Source organism: Delphinapterus leucas, chromosome 15 (assembly GCF_059928025.1).
Source record: "Delphinapterus leucas isolate spDelLeu-1000000601 "Yukka" chromosome 15, BTC_Dleu_Yukka2, whole genome shotgun sequence".
Taxonomy (NCBI): Eukaryota; Metazoa; Chordata; class Mammalia; order Artiodactyla; family Monodontidae; genus Delphinapterus; species Delphinapterus leucas.
In genome coordinates, this window is record NC_143143.1 from 55576458 (window position 1) to 55590926 (window position 14469).

General features: G+C 39.0%; 1 protein-coding gene across 7 annotated transcripts in view; it reads left to right on the forward strand.

The window, feature by feature from the left end:
* SLC23A2 (solute carrier family 23 member 2) overlaps window positions 1–14469 on the forward strand; it is a 161691-nt gene that overhangs the window by 50686 nt on the left and 96536 nt on the right. For all 7 annotated transcript variants that reach the window (XM_089896589.1, XM_022556453.2, XM_089896593.1 and 4 more), the window contains one exon: window positions 434–687. In XM_089896589.1, coding sequence (XP_089752715.1) covers window positions 580–687 — 108 coding nt within the window. In that variant the 5' untranslated portion in view covers window positions 434–579. The remainder of the gene's footprint in view (window positions 1–433; window positions 688–14469) is intronic.

Below are 14469 nucleotides of genomic sequence, written 5' to 3' on the forward strand. Positions count from 1 at the left end.
TAAAGGTTCAGTTTCTCTATTGCACTAGTCACATTTCAAGTGCTCAGTAGCCAGTGACTAGTGATGACTGTATTGGACAAGGCAGATGTAGAACATTTCCATCATTGCAGAAAGTTCTATTGGATAGTGCTGGGCTCTAAGATAGATACCATAATGCATGTCAAAAAAATCCCTTAGCTATTTTTTCTCCCTAGTATTCTAATATTTTTGGTGGTTCACTTTGGTGGTTCCCCACCCACCGCCCGCTCCAAAAGGTGATTCAGAATCTGAGTGACTATAAATGAAGGTGGATGGGGACTTGAAAAGTGTAATAAGTTTTTTTGGTGTTTGGATATAATTTGTACTTTGACTTTCCCATGCAGGAAACACAGTGTCTGTGTGTCCTGTACTGTTTGAGTGCTTGATGTAATTTGGCTGCTTTCTCTTTTTCTAGGTGTGCTGAGAGATGGCACTTGTGGGGCTCATCTCTGCCTGAGAATTGGCACTGGAAGAGCTGACTCTGATCCTGGGCTCCTTGTGTGAACAAGCCTTAACTTCCAGCCACTTCAGTCCAAAGGTCAAGTTACTCGTTTTCTCTTAATGATGGGTATTGGTAAGAACACCACATCCAAATCCATGGAGGCTGGAAGTTCAACTGAAGGCAAATATGAAGATGAAGCGAAGCACCCGGCTTTCTTTACTCTTCCGGTAACAGCATTTCCTGTCTTTTTTCTTCTTAAGTCACTCTAAAGTAGTTTCTGCATTGACTAGGGTTAGCTTTTTTTTTTCTTTTTAACCCAAAGAAAGTTTAGTATTAGTTTTCTTTTTCGTTTTGTTTTGTTTTGTTTTATATAGCAGGTTCTTATTAGTCATCAGTTTTATACACATCAGTGTATACATGTCAATCCCAATCGCCCAATTCAGCACACCACCATCCCCACCCCACTGCGGTTTTCCCCCCTTGGTGTACATACGTTTGTTCTCTACATCTGTGTCTCAACTTCTGCCCTGCACACTGGCTCATCTGTACCATTTTTCTAGGTTCCACATACATGTGTTAATACACGATATTTGTTTTTCTCTTTCTGACTTACTTCACTCTGTATGACAGTCTCTGGATCCATCCACGTCTCAACAAATGACTCAATATCGTTACTTTTTATGGCTGAGCAATATTCCATTGTATATATGTACCACAACTTCTTTATCCGTTCGTCTGTCGATGGGCATTTAGTTGCTTCCATGACCTGGCTATTGTAAATAGTGCTGCAATGAACATTGGGGTGCATGTGTCTTTTTGAATTATGGCTTTCTCTGGGTATATGCCCAGCAGTGGGATTGCTGGATCATATGCTAATTCTATTTTTAGTTTTTTAAGGACCCTCCATACTGTTCTCCATAGTGGCTGTATCAATTTACATTCCCACCAACAGTGCAAGAGGGTTCCCTTTGCTCCACACCCTCTCCAGCGTTTGTTGTTTGCAGATTTTCTGATGATGCCAATTCTAACTGGTGTGAGGTGATATCTCATTGTAGTTTTGATTTTCATTTCTCTAATAATTAGTGATGTTGAGCAGCTCTTCATGTGCTTCTTGGCCATCAGTATGTCTTCTTGGGAGAAATGTCTATTTATGTCTTCTGCCCATTTTTGGATTGGGTTGTTTCTTTAATATTGAGCTGCATGAGCTGTTTATATATTTTGGAGATTAATCCTTTGTCCGTTGATTCGTTTGCAAATATTTTCTCCCATTCTGAGGGTTGTCTTTTCGTCTTGTTTATGGTTTCCTTTGCTGTGCAAAAGCTTTGAAGTTTCATTAGGTGCCATTTGTTTATTTTTGGTTTTATTTCCATTTCTCTAGGAGGTGGATCAAAAAAGATCTTGCTGTGATTTATGTCAAAGAGTGTTCTTCCTGTGTTTTCCTCTAAGAGTTTTATAGTGTCTGGTCTTACATTTAGGTATTCAATCCATTTTGAGTTTATTTTTGTGTATGGTGTTAGGGAGTGTTCTAATTTCATTCTTTAACATGTAGCTGTCCAGTTTTCCCAGCACCAATTATTGAAGAGACTGTCTTTTCTCCATTGTTTATCTTTGCCTCCTTTGACATGATTAGTTGACCGTAGGTGTGTGGGTTTATCTCTGGGCTTTCTATCTTGTTCCATTGATCTATATTTCTGTTTTTGTGCCATTACCATATTGTCTTGATTACTGTAGCTTTGTAGTATAGTCTGAAGTCAGGGAGTCTGATTCCTCCAGCTCCGTTTTATTCCCTCAGGACTGCTTTGGCTCTTCAGGGTCTTTTTTGTCTCCAGATTTTAAGATTATTTGTTCTAGTTCCGTAAAAAATGCCATTGGTAATTTGATAGGGATTGCTTTGAATCTGTAGATTGCTTTGGGTAGTATAGTCATTTTCACAATATTGATACTTCCAATCCAAGAACATGGTATATCTCTCCATCTGTTGGTATCATCTTTAATTTCTTTCATCAGTGTCTTATAGTTTTCTGCATACAGGTCTTTTGTCTCCCTAGATAGGTTTATTCCTAGGTATTTTATTCTTTTTGTTGCAATAGTAAATGGGAGTGTTTCCTTAATTTCTCTTTCAGATTTTTCATTATTAGTGTATAGGAATCCAAGGGATTTCTGTGCATTAATTTTGTATCCTGCAACTTTACCAAATTCATTGATTAGCTCTAGTAGTTTTCTGGTGGCATTTTTAGGATTCTCTATGTATAGTATCATGTCATCTTCAAACAGTGACAGCTTTACTTCTTCTTTTCCGATTTGTATTCCTTTTATTTCTTTTACTTTTCTGATTGCCATGGCTGGGACTTCCAAAACTATGTTGAATGATAGTGGTGAGAGTAGACATCCTTGTCTCGTTCCTGATCTTAGAGGAAATGCTTTCAGTTTTTCACCATTGAGAATGATGTTTGCTGTGGGTTTGTCATATATGGCCTTTATTATGTTGAGGTAGGTTCCCTCTATGCCCACTTTCTGGAGAGTTTTTATCATAAATGCATGTTGAATTTTGTCAAAAGATTTTTCTGCCTCTATTGAGATGATCATATGGTTTTTGTTTTTTTTTTGCTGTACGTGGGCCTCTCACTGTTGTGGCCTCTCCCATTGTGGAGCACAGGCTCCAGACGGGCAGGCTCAGCAGCCACGGCTCACGGCCCCAGCCGCTCCGCGGCATGTGAGATCTTCCCGGACTGGAGCACGAACCCGTGTCCTCTGCATTGGCAGGCAGACTCTCAGCTACTGCACCACCAGGGAAGACCGATCGTATGGTTTTTATTCTTCAATTTGTTAATATGGTGTATCACATTGATCGATTTGCATATATTGACGAATCCTTGCATTCCTGGGATAAATCCCACTTGATCTTGGTGTATGATCCTTTTAATGTGTTGTTGAATTCTGTTTGCTAGTATTTTGTTGAGGATTTTTGCTCTATATTCATCAGTGATATTGGTCTGTAATTATTTTTTCTTGTAGTATCTTTGTCTGATATTGGTATCAGGGTGATGGTGTCCTCATAGAATGAGTTTGGGAGTGTTCCTTCCTCTGCAATTTTTTGGAAGAGTTGGAGAAGGATGGGTGTTAGCTCTTCTCTAAATGTTTGATATACTTCACCTGTGAAGCCATCTGGTCCTGGACTTTTGTTTTTTGGAAGATTTTTAATCACAGTTTCAATTTCATTACTTGTGATTGGTCTGTTCATATTTTCTGTTTCTTCCTGGTTCAGTCTTGGAAGGTTACACCTTTCTAAGAACTTGTCCATTTTTCCAGGGTGTCCATTTTATTGTCATAGAGTTGCTTGTAGTCTTCTCTTAGGATGCTTTGTATTTCTGCGGTGTCTGTTGTAACTTCTCCTTTTTCATTTCTAATTTTATTGTTTTGAGTCCTCTCCCTCTTTTTCTTGATGAGCCTGGCTAATGGTTTATCAATTTTGTTGATCTTCTCAAAGAACCAGCTTTTAGTTTTATTGATCTTTGCTATTGTTTTCTTTGTTTCTATTTCATTTATTTCTACTCTGATCTTTATGATTTCTTTCCTTCTGCTAACTTTGGATTTTGTTTGTTCTTCTTTCTCTAGTTCATTTAGGTGTAAGGTAAGATTGTTTATTTGAGGTTTTTCTTGTTTCTTGAGGTAGGCTTGTATAGCTATAAACTTCCCTCTTCGAACTGCTTTTGGTGCATCCCATAGGTTTTGGATCGTCATGTTTTTATTGTCATTTGTTTCTAGGTATTTTTTGATTTCCTCTTTGATTTCTTCAGTGATCTCTTGGTTATTTAATAATGTATTGTTTAGCCTCCATGTGTTTGTGTTTTTTACGTTTTTTTCCCTGTAATTGATTTCTAATCTCATAGCCTTGTGGTCAGAAAAGATACTTGATATTATTTCAATTTTCTTAAATTTACTGAGGCTTGTTTTGTGACCCAAGGTGTGATGTATCCTGGAGAATGTTCCATGCGCTCTTGAGAAGAAAGTGTAATCTGCTGTTTTTGGATGGAATGTCCTATAAATATTAATTAATCTATCTGGTCTATTGTGTCATTTAAAGCTGGTGTTTCCTTATAAATTTTCTGTTTGGATGATCTGTCCATTGGTGGAAGTGAGGTGTTAAAGTTCCCCACTATTACTGTGTTACTGTTGATTTCTTCTTTTATAGCTGTTAGCAGTTGCCTTATGTATTGAGGTGCTCCTATGTTGGGTGCATATAAATTTATAATTGTATCTTCTTCTTGGATTGATCCCTTGATCATTATATAGTGTCATTCCTTGTCTCTTGTAACATTCTTTATTTTAAAGTCTGCTTTATCTGATATGAGTATTGCTACTCCAGCTTTCTTTTGATTTCCATTTGCATGGAATATCTTTTTCCATCCCCTCACTTTCAGTCTCTATGTGTCCCTAGGTCTGAAGTGGGTCTCTTGTAGACAGCATATAGATGGGTCTTGTTTTTGTATCATTCAGCAAGCCTGTTTCTTTTGGTTGCAGCATTTAATCCATTCACGTTTAAGGTAATTATCAATATGTATGTTCCTATGACCATTTTCTTAATTGTTTTGGGTTTGGTTTTATAGGTCCTTTTCTTCTCTTGTGTTTCCCACTTAGAGAAGTTCCTTTAACATTTGTTGTAGAGCTGGTTTGGTGGTGCTGAATTCTCTTAGCTTTTGCTTGTCTGTAAAGCTTTTGATTTCTCCATCGAATCTGAATGAGATCCTTGCCGGGTAGAGTAATCTTGGTTGTAGGTTCTTCCCTTTCATCACTTTAAGTATATCATGCCACTCCCTTCTGTCTTGCAGAGTTTCTGCTGAGAAATCAGCTGTTAACCTTATGGGAGTTCCCTTGTATGTTATTTGTCGTTTTTCCCTTGCTGCTTTTAATAATTTTTCTTTGTCTTTAATCTTTGCCAATTTGATTACTATGTGTCTCGGTGTGTTTCTCCTTGGGTTTATCCTGTATGGGACTCGCTGCACTTCCTGGACTCTGGTGGCTATTTCCTTTCCCATGTTAGGGAAGTTTTCCTCTATAATCTCTTCAGATATTTTCTCTGGTTCTTTCCCTCTCTCTTCTCCTTCTGGGACCCCTACAATGCAAATGTTGTTGCATTTAATGTTGTCCCAGAGGTCTCTTAGGCTGTCTTCATTTCTTTTCATTCTTTTTTCTTTATTCTGTTCCGCAGGAGTGAATTCCACCATTCTGTCTTCCAGGTCACTTATCCGTTCTTCTGCCTCAGTTATTCTACTATTGATTCCTTCTAGTGTAGTTTTCATTTCAGTTATTGTATTTTTCATCTCTGTGTGTTTGTTCTTTAATTCTTCTAGATCTTTGTTAAACATTTCTTGCATCTTCTCGATCTTTGCCTCCATTCTTTCCGAGGTCCTGGATCATCTTCACTATCATTATTCTGAATTCTTTTTCTGGAAGATTGCCTATCTCCACTTCATTTAGTTGTTTTTCTGGGGTTTTATCTTGTTCCTTCATCTGGTACATAGCCCTCTGCCTTTTCATCTTGTCTATCTTTCTGTGAATGTGGTTTTTGTTCCACAGGCTGCAGGATTGTAGTGCTTCTGCTCTCTGCCCTCTGGTGGATGAGGCTGTCTAAGAGGCTTGTGTAAGTTTCCTGATGGGAGGGACTTAGTGGTGGGTAGAGCTGACTGTTGCTCTGGCGGGCAGAGCTCAGTGTAGGATTAGCTTTAATACTCCTGTTTTCAGCGAAGGTTAAGGCATTTGAAAACCAAATGCTTTTCACGCGAGAGAGGCTTTGGGAACCCTGTTGGCTGACAGTGGTTTTGGCTCTGCCTAGAGTCACCTGATGGGATTAACTCCAAGAAGGAAGCATGCCTTGCTGTGAATATTGTGAAACTGGCCCAGTGCTTACTGTGTACTGGAGGATGTTGAAGGCTTAATTTTATCTCCAAAAATGTGTTTTTATGAAATAACCTGTCACCCAACTTCATACTTGTATTTCAAGGTGGAAGAATGAATGAATGACATTCATTGTTTGGAACCCAACTGTCCATGACTTGTATTATGGCAGTAGCATCAAAGATAGAGGTATTTTGCCTGGACAAGTTATATCAGTCAGAGAAGGTTGATTACACACATTCATTATATTCAATGCTAATATTTTTTCAGATGTAGGATTATGACTTGATGTGTATAAAGTTACCTAAAGTGTTGGTTTAAGAAAGAAAAAAGCTCTTTAGAGGGAACTTGCTTCAGCTGTTTTTCCCTTAATATAGGAAATGAGGTTAATGTCAAGAATACCGTTCTAGGATTCCTTAAAACATGGTCCTAGAATTTGCCTCACTGAAACATTACCCAGTAAGAAAGACGTGAACACGGCATCTTTAAGTACGTTGGTTGCCCTGATTTACAGTTATATTTTGAATTTTACTCTGTGAATTCAGAGAGATGTTCCACTGATTTTACAACTGGTGTTACTTGTTTTCCTTCTTTCTGTAAAGTGAAATTTTGAAACTAGATTTTCTGTTATACTGAAGACTTAAGGTCGACACAGATTATCTAGAGGAAGAGATGTCAGGTTTCCAAGTTTAAATTAGAGCATCTCTGAGGAAAGTTCATGCCGGAATATTGACTTGTCTCTCCTGCGGCATTTGCCCAGCAGACCATTCACCCTCACCCTTCTCCACTTGAGAGACAAAAACTTGAGTACACCTTAGCCACCCACTTGCCTTGTCATTTTGGCTTAGAGTTTTAGGCTTATTTTAGCATTCAGATTGTGATATTGCACCGTTAGCAGTTAAATTCACCAACCTGTTATCAGTTTTCATGTTCACTGTTGTTTCTTGTAGCACTCTCCTTCCCTCTTTGTTCACTTTTTTTTTAAACTACACCAAGGGACTGTGAATGGTCACTGACTTTGTCTTTGCACATCTGAAAATAACTGTATTTTGCTCTCAATTCTTGAATGGACTTCTATTAATTATACACTCCCGTTCTGTCTCCATTTCTCTTTAACTGCTTTCTCATGGTTTGTATATCTTTTTCTAGTGCTTCCTTTTGGCTGGATTCCCTAGTGTTATTTTACAATTTGTTAATTCTTTGTGTACAGTCATGTGTTTATGTTGAAGTTTTATTGCAGTGATTATTTTCTTATTTCTAAAATTACTATTTGGTTTATATCTGCCTTTTTTTTTTTTTTTTCTTTTGTGGTATGCGGGCCTCTCACTGCCGTGGCCTCTCCTGTTGCGGAGCACAGGCTCCGGACGCGTAGGCCCAGCGGCCACAGCTCACGGGCCCAGCCGCTCCGCGGCATGCGGGATCCTCCTGGACCGGGGCACGAACCTGTGTCCCTGCATCGGCAGGCAGACTCTCAACCACTGCGCCACCAGGGAAGCCCTATATCTGCCTATTTTTGTTCTTAACTTCTTGTATGTATGTATTTGTTTTAAAATGTTTGTACTTTTAAATTATTGAGGACCCTAATGTACTAAAGTATTTCTCCAATTGTTCTACTTTCCTCTGGTGTGAAATCCTTGTTTCTTTTGATATTTTCTTCTCTCTCTCTGCCACTTCCCACTTTTTTCTCTATAGTTTTGCCTTTTCCTTTCCTGGATCCAGTCCAGAACCTGTTCTTACAGTGGAGGTCTTCCTGTCTTCTCCCAGTGGGTACAGACCATAACATGAAGGAGTGAGGAGACCCGCTGGCCCCTGAGCACTGAACCTGGTTCTGGTCCTCCCCTTGTGTGGGGACCCTTAAGTCCCTGTTTTTCCATGGGAGCTGCCTGACTGAGGTCTTCCAGGCTCAGAGTCTCGTGGGTTCCAGTGTCCACCCATTCATCGCTTTATGTTTCTTGTATTCTAAAAGGCTTGTCTGTTTTTAGCCTTGCCTATTTTGGGGCTTTCCCAACTCCATTGTTATTTAGGGGTGGGGTTGGGACGGAGTATTCCTCAAAGCATTAATTTCCAGATCCATCTTCAGCAGGATTACAAGTACATGCGAGCTGGGAATGTGGATATAATATGTAGTTAGACATAAATATAATGTGAATATAAAGTAATTTAACACTAGAGCAGTTTCATATAGGAATGTTATGGAATTTTTACTCTAGTCTTGGGCTATAAAAGTAGGCATTATAAAGGGAGAAGAAAAAGAGGAGTAATAGAGTTGGAATCATGGGATTGAGCTAGTGGGAGGAGAGTGAAATATCAAGGGGATAAGCTGTTAAGGTCAGCACATGAATCATCAGGATGACTTAGAACAGGGATGCCAAGAGGTGTGTTAACATGTGCTGCCTCGAGCTTATGAGAAAATGGAAGGTGAAATAATAGAAGGAAAACAGATGAAAACAAAAGCCTATCCAAAAATTTTTATAAAGAAATAGTTCATTTGTTGGAATTTGGGGTTGTAGAAAGTTTTGTTAGAAAATATTTTCTAATACAATAAAAAGAGGAACAGTAGTGCCCATATTTAATCACTAGTGAAATTGCTACCCTAAGAAAACTTAGACAGTAAGATAGAAGACCATTTTGAATGATTTGCTTGTTGATAGGACAGAGGTAGGAGGCTAGGTTAGAGCTGGTCCCTTTTCGCTGCCCACTGGTAGGATTATTTTGGTCGCTGCCTCTCTGCTCTTAGGAAGTGTGTCTGTCTCTCCCTGTTCCTCATTCAGGGACCACAGGTCTACACACTAATTTCATAGACTCTGATAGCCTTAGAGGTGAAAGTGGCTTTAGAACTTTCCAAGTGGTTCTTTGGGAAGGTGAAATGTAGGGATTTGCCCAAAGCATCTAGCTCACATGGTGTGTTAATTAAGTAAAGTTTATATCCGTTGGATCACATAGGCTCTTGTCCCCAAGGAGTTCACAGCCAGTGAGCAAGGCAGGAGCTGCACATTAGCAACTCTAACAACAGGTACAGGGCATTTATCTTCTGAGTTTCACAGATGTTCTTGGGAACGGTCTTCGAAATAAAGAGTTGGGAGTGGTGGTGATTAAACTGCTATAGCTGATGCTCCAGTGGGAGCAGTGGTGAAAAATGAGGCTCAGTTTTTTTTCCTCCAGCTACTTGTCCGTGTGAGCATATGACTGACTTCATGGTTCTGGTTGTGTTTTTGTTTTCTTTTCCCTATAATGTGGACACTCAGTGCATTTGAGAAATGGTATTTTGGATTATAGGGTTAGTCCTCCTAAGAGATCTCTAGGGTAGTTTCAAATATAGATGAGTTTTTGGCTGACTTTAAAACACATCTCCCATGGAAAATATGATTGCATTAGACAAAGAGAGGTGTGGGTAAGAGGCAGGAGGTGTTGAGGTGGGGAGAGGACCCTGGCTGTGTTGGGCCCTGGACGCAGGGGCAGCTGAAATGGACCTTGAAGTGAAAGGAGGCAATGTTGGAACATGTTGGGATAGTGCAGAGGAAGGGATCAGCCTGAGCCAAGTCAGGGGTAGAAGAGGAAAGGTGTGGAGGAATGGTGTTAGAACCATTAGGCTGGAAGCCTAGATTCTGGGTGGTTCCTGAGTGATTTGCTAAGGGATTTGGAAGTTTCTACTCTATCAATAAAAAGCTCTCCAAGAGTTTTGACCAGGGGAATAACCCAAAAGGTTGTGCTTTAGAACAAACTGGAGTACGGCATGATTAGACGAAGAAAGAAAAGTGTTGTTTTAGTCACCTGGCTGCTATAACAATTTACAATAGACAGGGTGACTTAAGCCACAAACATTTATTTCTCACAGTTTTGGAGTCGCGGAAGAACAAGATCAAGGTACTAGCAGATTTGATTCTTGGTGAGGGCTCTCTTCTTGGCTTGTAGATAGCTGCCTTCTCACTGGATCCTGACAAGGCTGACAGAAGAAGCTCTGGTGTCTCTTTTCCCTTTTATAAGAATACTAAGTCTATTATGAGGGTTGTACCCTTATGATCTTATTACCTTCCAAAGCCCCTTCTTTTTTTTTTTTTACATCTTTATTGGAGTATAATTGCTTTACAATAGTATGTTAGTTTCTACTTTATAACAAAGTGAATCAGTTATACATATACATATGTTCCCAAATCTCTTCCGTCTTGCGTCTCCCTCCCTTCCACCCTCCCTATCCCACCGCTCCAGGTGGTCACAAAGCACCAAGCTGATCTCCCTGTGCTATACGGCTGCTTCCCACTAGCTATCTACCCTGTGTTTGGTAGTGTATATATATCCATGCCTCTCTCTCGCTTTGTCACAGCTTACCCTTCCCCCTCCCCATATCCTCAAGTCCATTCTCTAGTAGGTCTGTGTCTTTATTCCTGTCTTACCCCTAGGTTCTTCATGACATTTTTTTCCCTTAAATTCCATATATATGTGTTAGCATACAGTATTTGTCTTTCTCTTTCTGACTTACTTCACTCTGTATGACAGACACTACATCTATCCATCTCATTACAAATAGCTCAGTTTTGTTTCTTTCTATGGCTGAGTAATATTCCATTCTATATATGTGCCACATCTTCTTTATCCATTCATCGGATGATGGACACATAGGTTGTTTCCATCTCCGGGCTATTGTAAATAGAGCTGCAATGAACATTTTGGTACATGACTCTTTTTGAATTATGGTTTTCTCAGGGTATATGCCCAGTAGTGGGATTGCTGGGTCATATGGTAGTTCTATTTGTAGTTTTTTAAGGAACCTCCACACTGTTCTCCACAGTGGCTATATCAATTTACATTCCCACCAAGAGTGCAAGAGGGTTCCCTTTTCTCCACACCCTCTCCAGCATTTATTGCTTCTAGATTTTTTGATGATGGCCATTCTGACTGGTGTGAGATGATATCTCATTGTACTTTTGATTTGCATTTCTCTAATGATTAATGATGTTGAGCATTCTTTCATGTGTTTGTTGGCAGTCTGTATATCTTCTTTGGAGAAATGTCTATTTAGGTCTTCTGCCCATTTTTGGATTGGGTTGTTTGATTTTTTGTTATTGAGCTGCATGAGCTGCTTATAAATTTAGGAGATTAGTCCTTTGTCAGTTGCTTCATTTGCAAATATTTTCTCCCATTCTGAGGGTTGTCTTTTGGTCTTGTTTATGGTTTCCTTTGCTGTGCAAAAGCTTTGAAGTTTCATTAGGTCCCATTTGTTTATTTTTGGTTTTATTTCCATTTCTCTAGGAGGTGGGTCAGAAAGGATCTTGCTGTGATTTATGTCATAGAGTGTTCTGCCTGTGTTTTCCTCTAAGAGTTTGATAGTTTCTGGCCTTACATTTAGGTCTTTAATCCACTTTGAGCTTATTTTTGTGTATGGTGTTAGGGAGTGATCTAATCTCATACTTTTACATGTAGCTGTCCAGTTTTCCCAGCACCACTTATTGAAGAGGCTGTCCTTTCTCCACTGTACATTCCTGCCTCCTTTATCAAAGATAAGGTGACCATATGTGCGTGGGTTTATCTCTGGGCTTTCTATCCTCCTCCATTGATCTATCTTTCTGTTTTTGTGCCAGTACCATACTGTCTTGATTACTGTAGCTTTGTAGTATAGTCTGAAGTCAGGGAGTCTGATTCCTCCAGCTCCACTTTTCGTTCTCAAGATTGCTTTGGCTATTCTGGGTTTTTTGTGTTTCCATACAAATTGTGAAAATTTTTGTTCTAGTTCTGTGAAAAATACCAGTGGTAGTTTGATAGGGATTGCATTGAATCTGTAGATTGCTTTGGGTAGTATAATCATCTTCACAGTGTTGATTCTTCCAATCCAAGAACATGGTATATCTCTCCATCTATTTGTATCATCTTTAATTTCTTTCACCAGTGTCTTCTAATTTTCTGCATACAGGTCTTTTGTCTCCTTAGGTAGGTTTATTCCTAGATATTTTATTCTTTTTGTTGCAGTGGTAAATGGGAGTGTTTTCTTAATTTCACTTTCAGATTTTTCATCATTAGTGTATAGAAATGCCAGAGATTTCTGTGCATTAATTTTGTATCCTGCTACTTTACCAAATTCATTGATTAGCTCTAGTAGTTTTCTGGTAGCATCTTTAGGACTCTATGTATAGTATCATGTCATCTGCAAAGAGTGACAGCTTTACTTCTTCTTTTCTGATTTGGATTCCTTTTATTTCCTTTTCTTCTGTGATTGCTGTGGCTAAAACTTCCAAAACTATGTTGAATAAGAGTGGTGAGAGTGGGCAACCTTGTCTTGTTCCTGATCTTAGTGGAAATGCTTTCAGTTTTTCACCATTGAGGATGATGTTGGCTGTGGGTTTGTCATATATGGCCTTTACTATGCCTACTTTCTGCAGGGTTTTTATCATAAATGGATGTTGAATTTTGTCAGAAGCTTTCTCTGCATCTATTCAGATGATCATATGGTTTTTCTCCTTCAATTTGTTAATATGGTTTATCACATTGATTGATTTGCTTATATTAAAGAATCCTTGCATTCCTGGAATAAACCCCACTTGATCATGGTGTATGATCCTTTTTTTTTGGCGATACACGGGCCTCTCACTGTTGTGGCCTCTCTTGTTGCAGAGCACAGGCTCTGGACGCGCAGGCTCAGCAGCCATGGCTCACGGGCCCAGCCGCTCCGCGGCATGTGGGATTTTCCCAGACTGGGGCATGAACCTGTGTCCCTTGTATCGGCAGGCGGACTCTCAACCGCTGCGCCACCAGGGAAGTCCTGTATCATCCTTTTAACGTGCTGTTGGATTCTGTTTGCTAGTATTTTGTTGAGGATTTTTGCATCTATGTTCTTCAGTAATATTGGCCTGTAGTTTTCTTTCTTTGTGACATCCTTGTCTGGTTTTGGTATCAAGGTGATGGTGGCCGCGTAGAATGAGTTTGGGAGTGTTCCTCCCTCTGCTATATTTTGGAAGAGTGTGAGAAGGATAGGTATAAGCTCTTCTCTAAATGTTTGATAGACTTTGCCTGTGAAGCCATCTGCTCCTGGGCTTTTGTTTGTTGGAAGATTTTTAATCACAGTTTCAATTTCAGTGCTTGTGATTGGTCTGTTCATATTTTCTATTTCTTCCTGATTCAGTCCTGGCAGGTTGTACATTTCTAAGAATTTGTCCATTTCTTCCAGGATGTCCATTTTATTTGCATAGTGTTGCTTGCTTGTAGTAATCTCTCATGATCTTTTTTATTTCTGCAATGTCAGTTGTTACTTCTTTTTCATTTCTAATTCTACTGATTTGAGTCCTCTCGCTTTTTTTCTTTATGAGTCTGGCTAATGGTTTATCAATTTTGTTTATCTTCTGAAAACACCAGCTTTTAGTTTTATTGATCTTTGCTATCGTTTCCTTCATTTGTTTTTCATTTATTTCTGATCTGATTTTTATGATTTCTTTCCTTCTGCTAACTTTGGGGTTTTTTTTGTTCTTCTTTCTCTAATTGCTTTAGGTGCAAGGTTAGGTTGTTAATTCGAGATGTTTCCTGTTTCTTAAGGTAGGATTGTATTGCTATAAACTTCCCTCTTAAACTGCCTTTGCTGCATCCCATAGGTTTTGGGTCATCATGTCTCCTTTGTCATTTGTTTCAAGGTATTTTTTAATTTCCTCTTTGATTTCTTCAGTGATCACTTCGTTATTAAGTAGTGTATTGTTTAGCCTCCATGCGTTTGTATTTTTTACAGATCTTTTCCTGTAATTGATATCTAGTCTCATAGCATTGTGGTCGGAAAAGATACTTGATACAATTTCAGTTTTCTTAAATTTACCAAGGCTTGGTTTGTGACCCAAGATATGATCTATCCTGGAGAATGTTCCGTGAGCACCTGAGAAAAATGTGTATTCTGTTGTTTTTGGATGGAATGTCCTATAAATATCAATTAAGTCCATCTTGTTTAATGTATCATTTAAAGCTTGTGTTTCCTTATTTATTTTCATTTTGGATGATCTGTCCATTGGTGAAAGTCGGGTGTTAAAGTCCCCTACTATGAATGTGTTGCTGTCGATTTCCTCTTTTATGGCTGTTAGTATTTGCCTTATGTATTGAGGTGCTCCTATGTTGGGTGCATAAATATTTACAATTGTTATATCTTC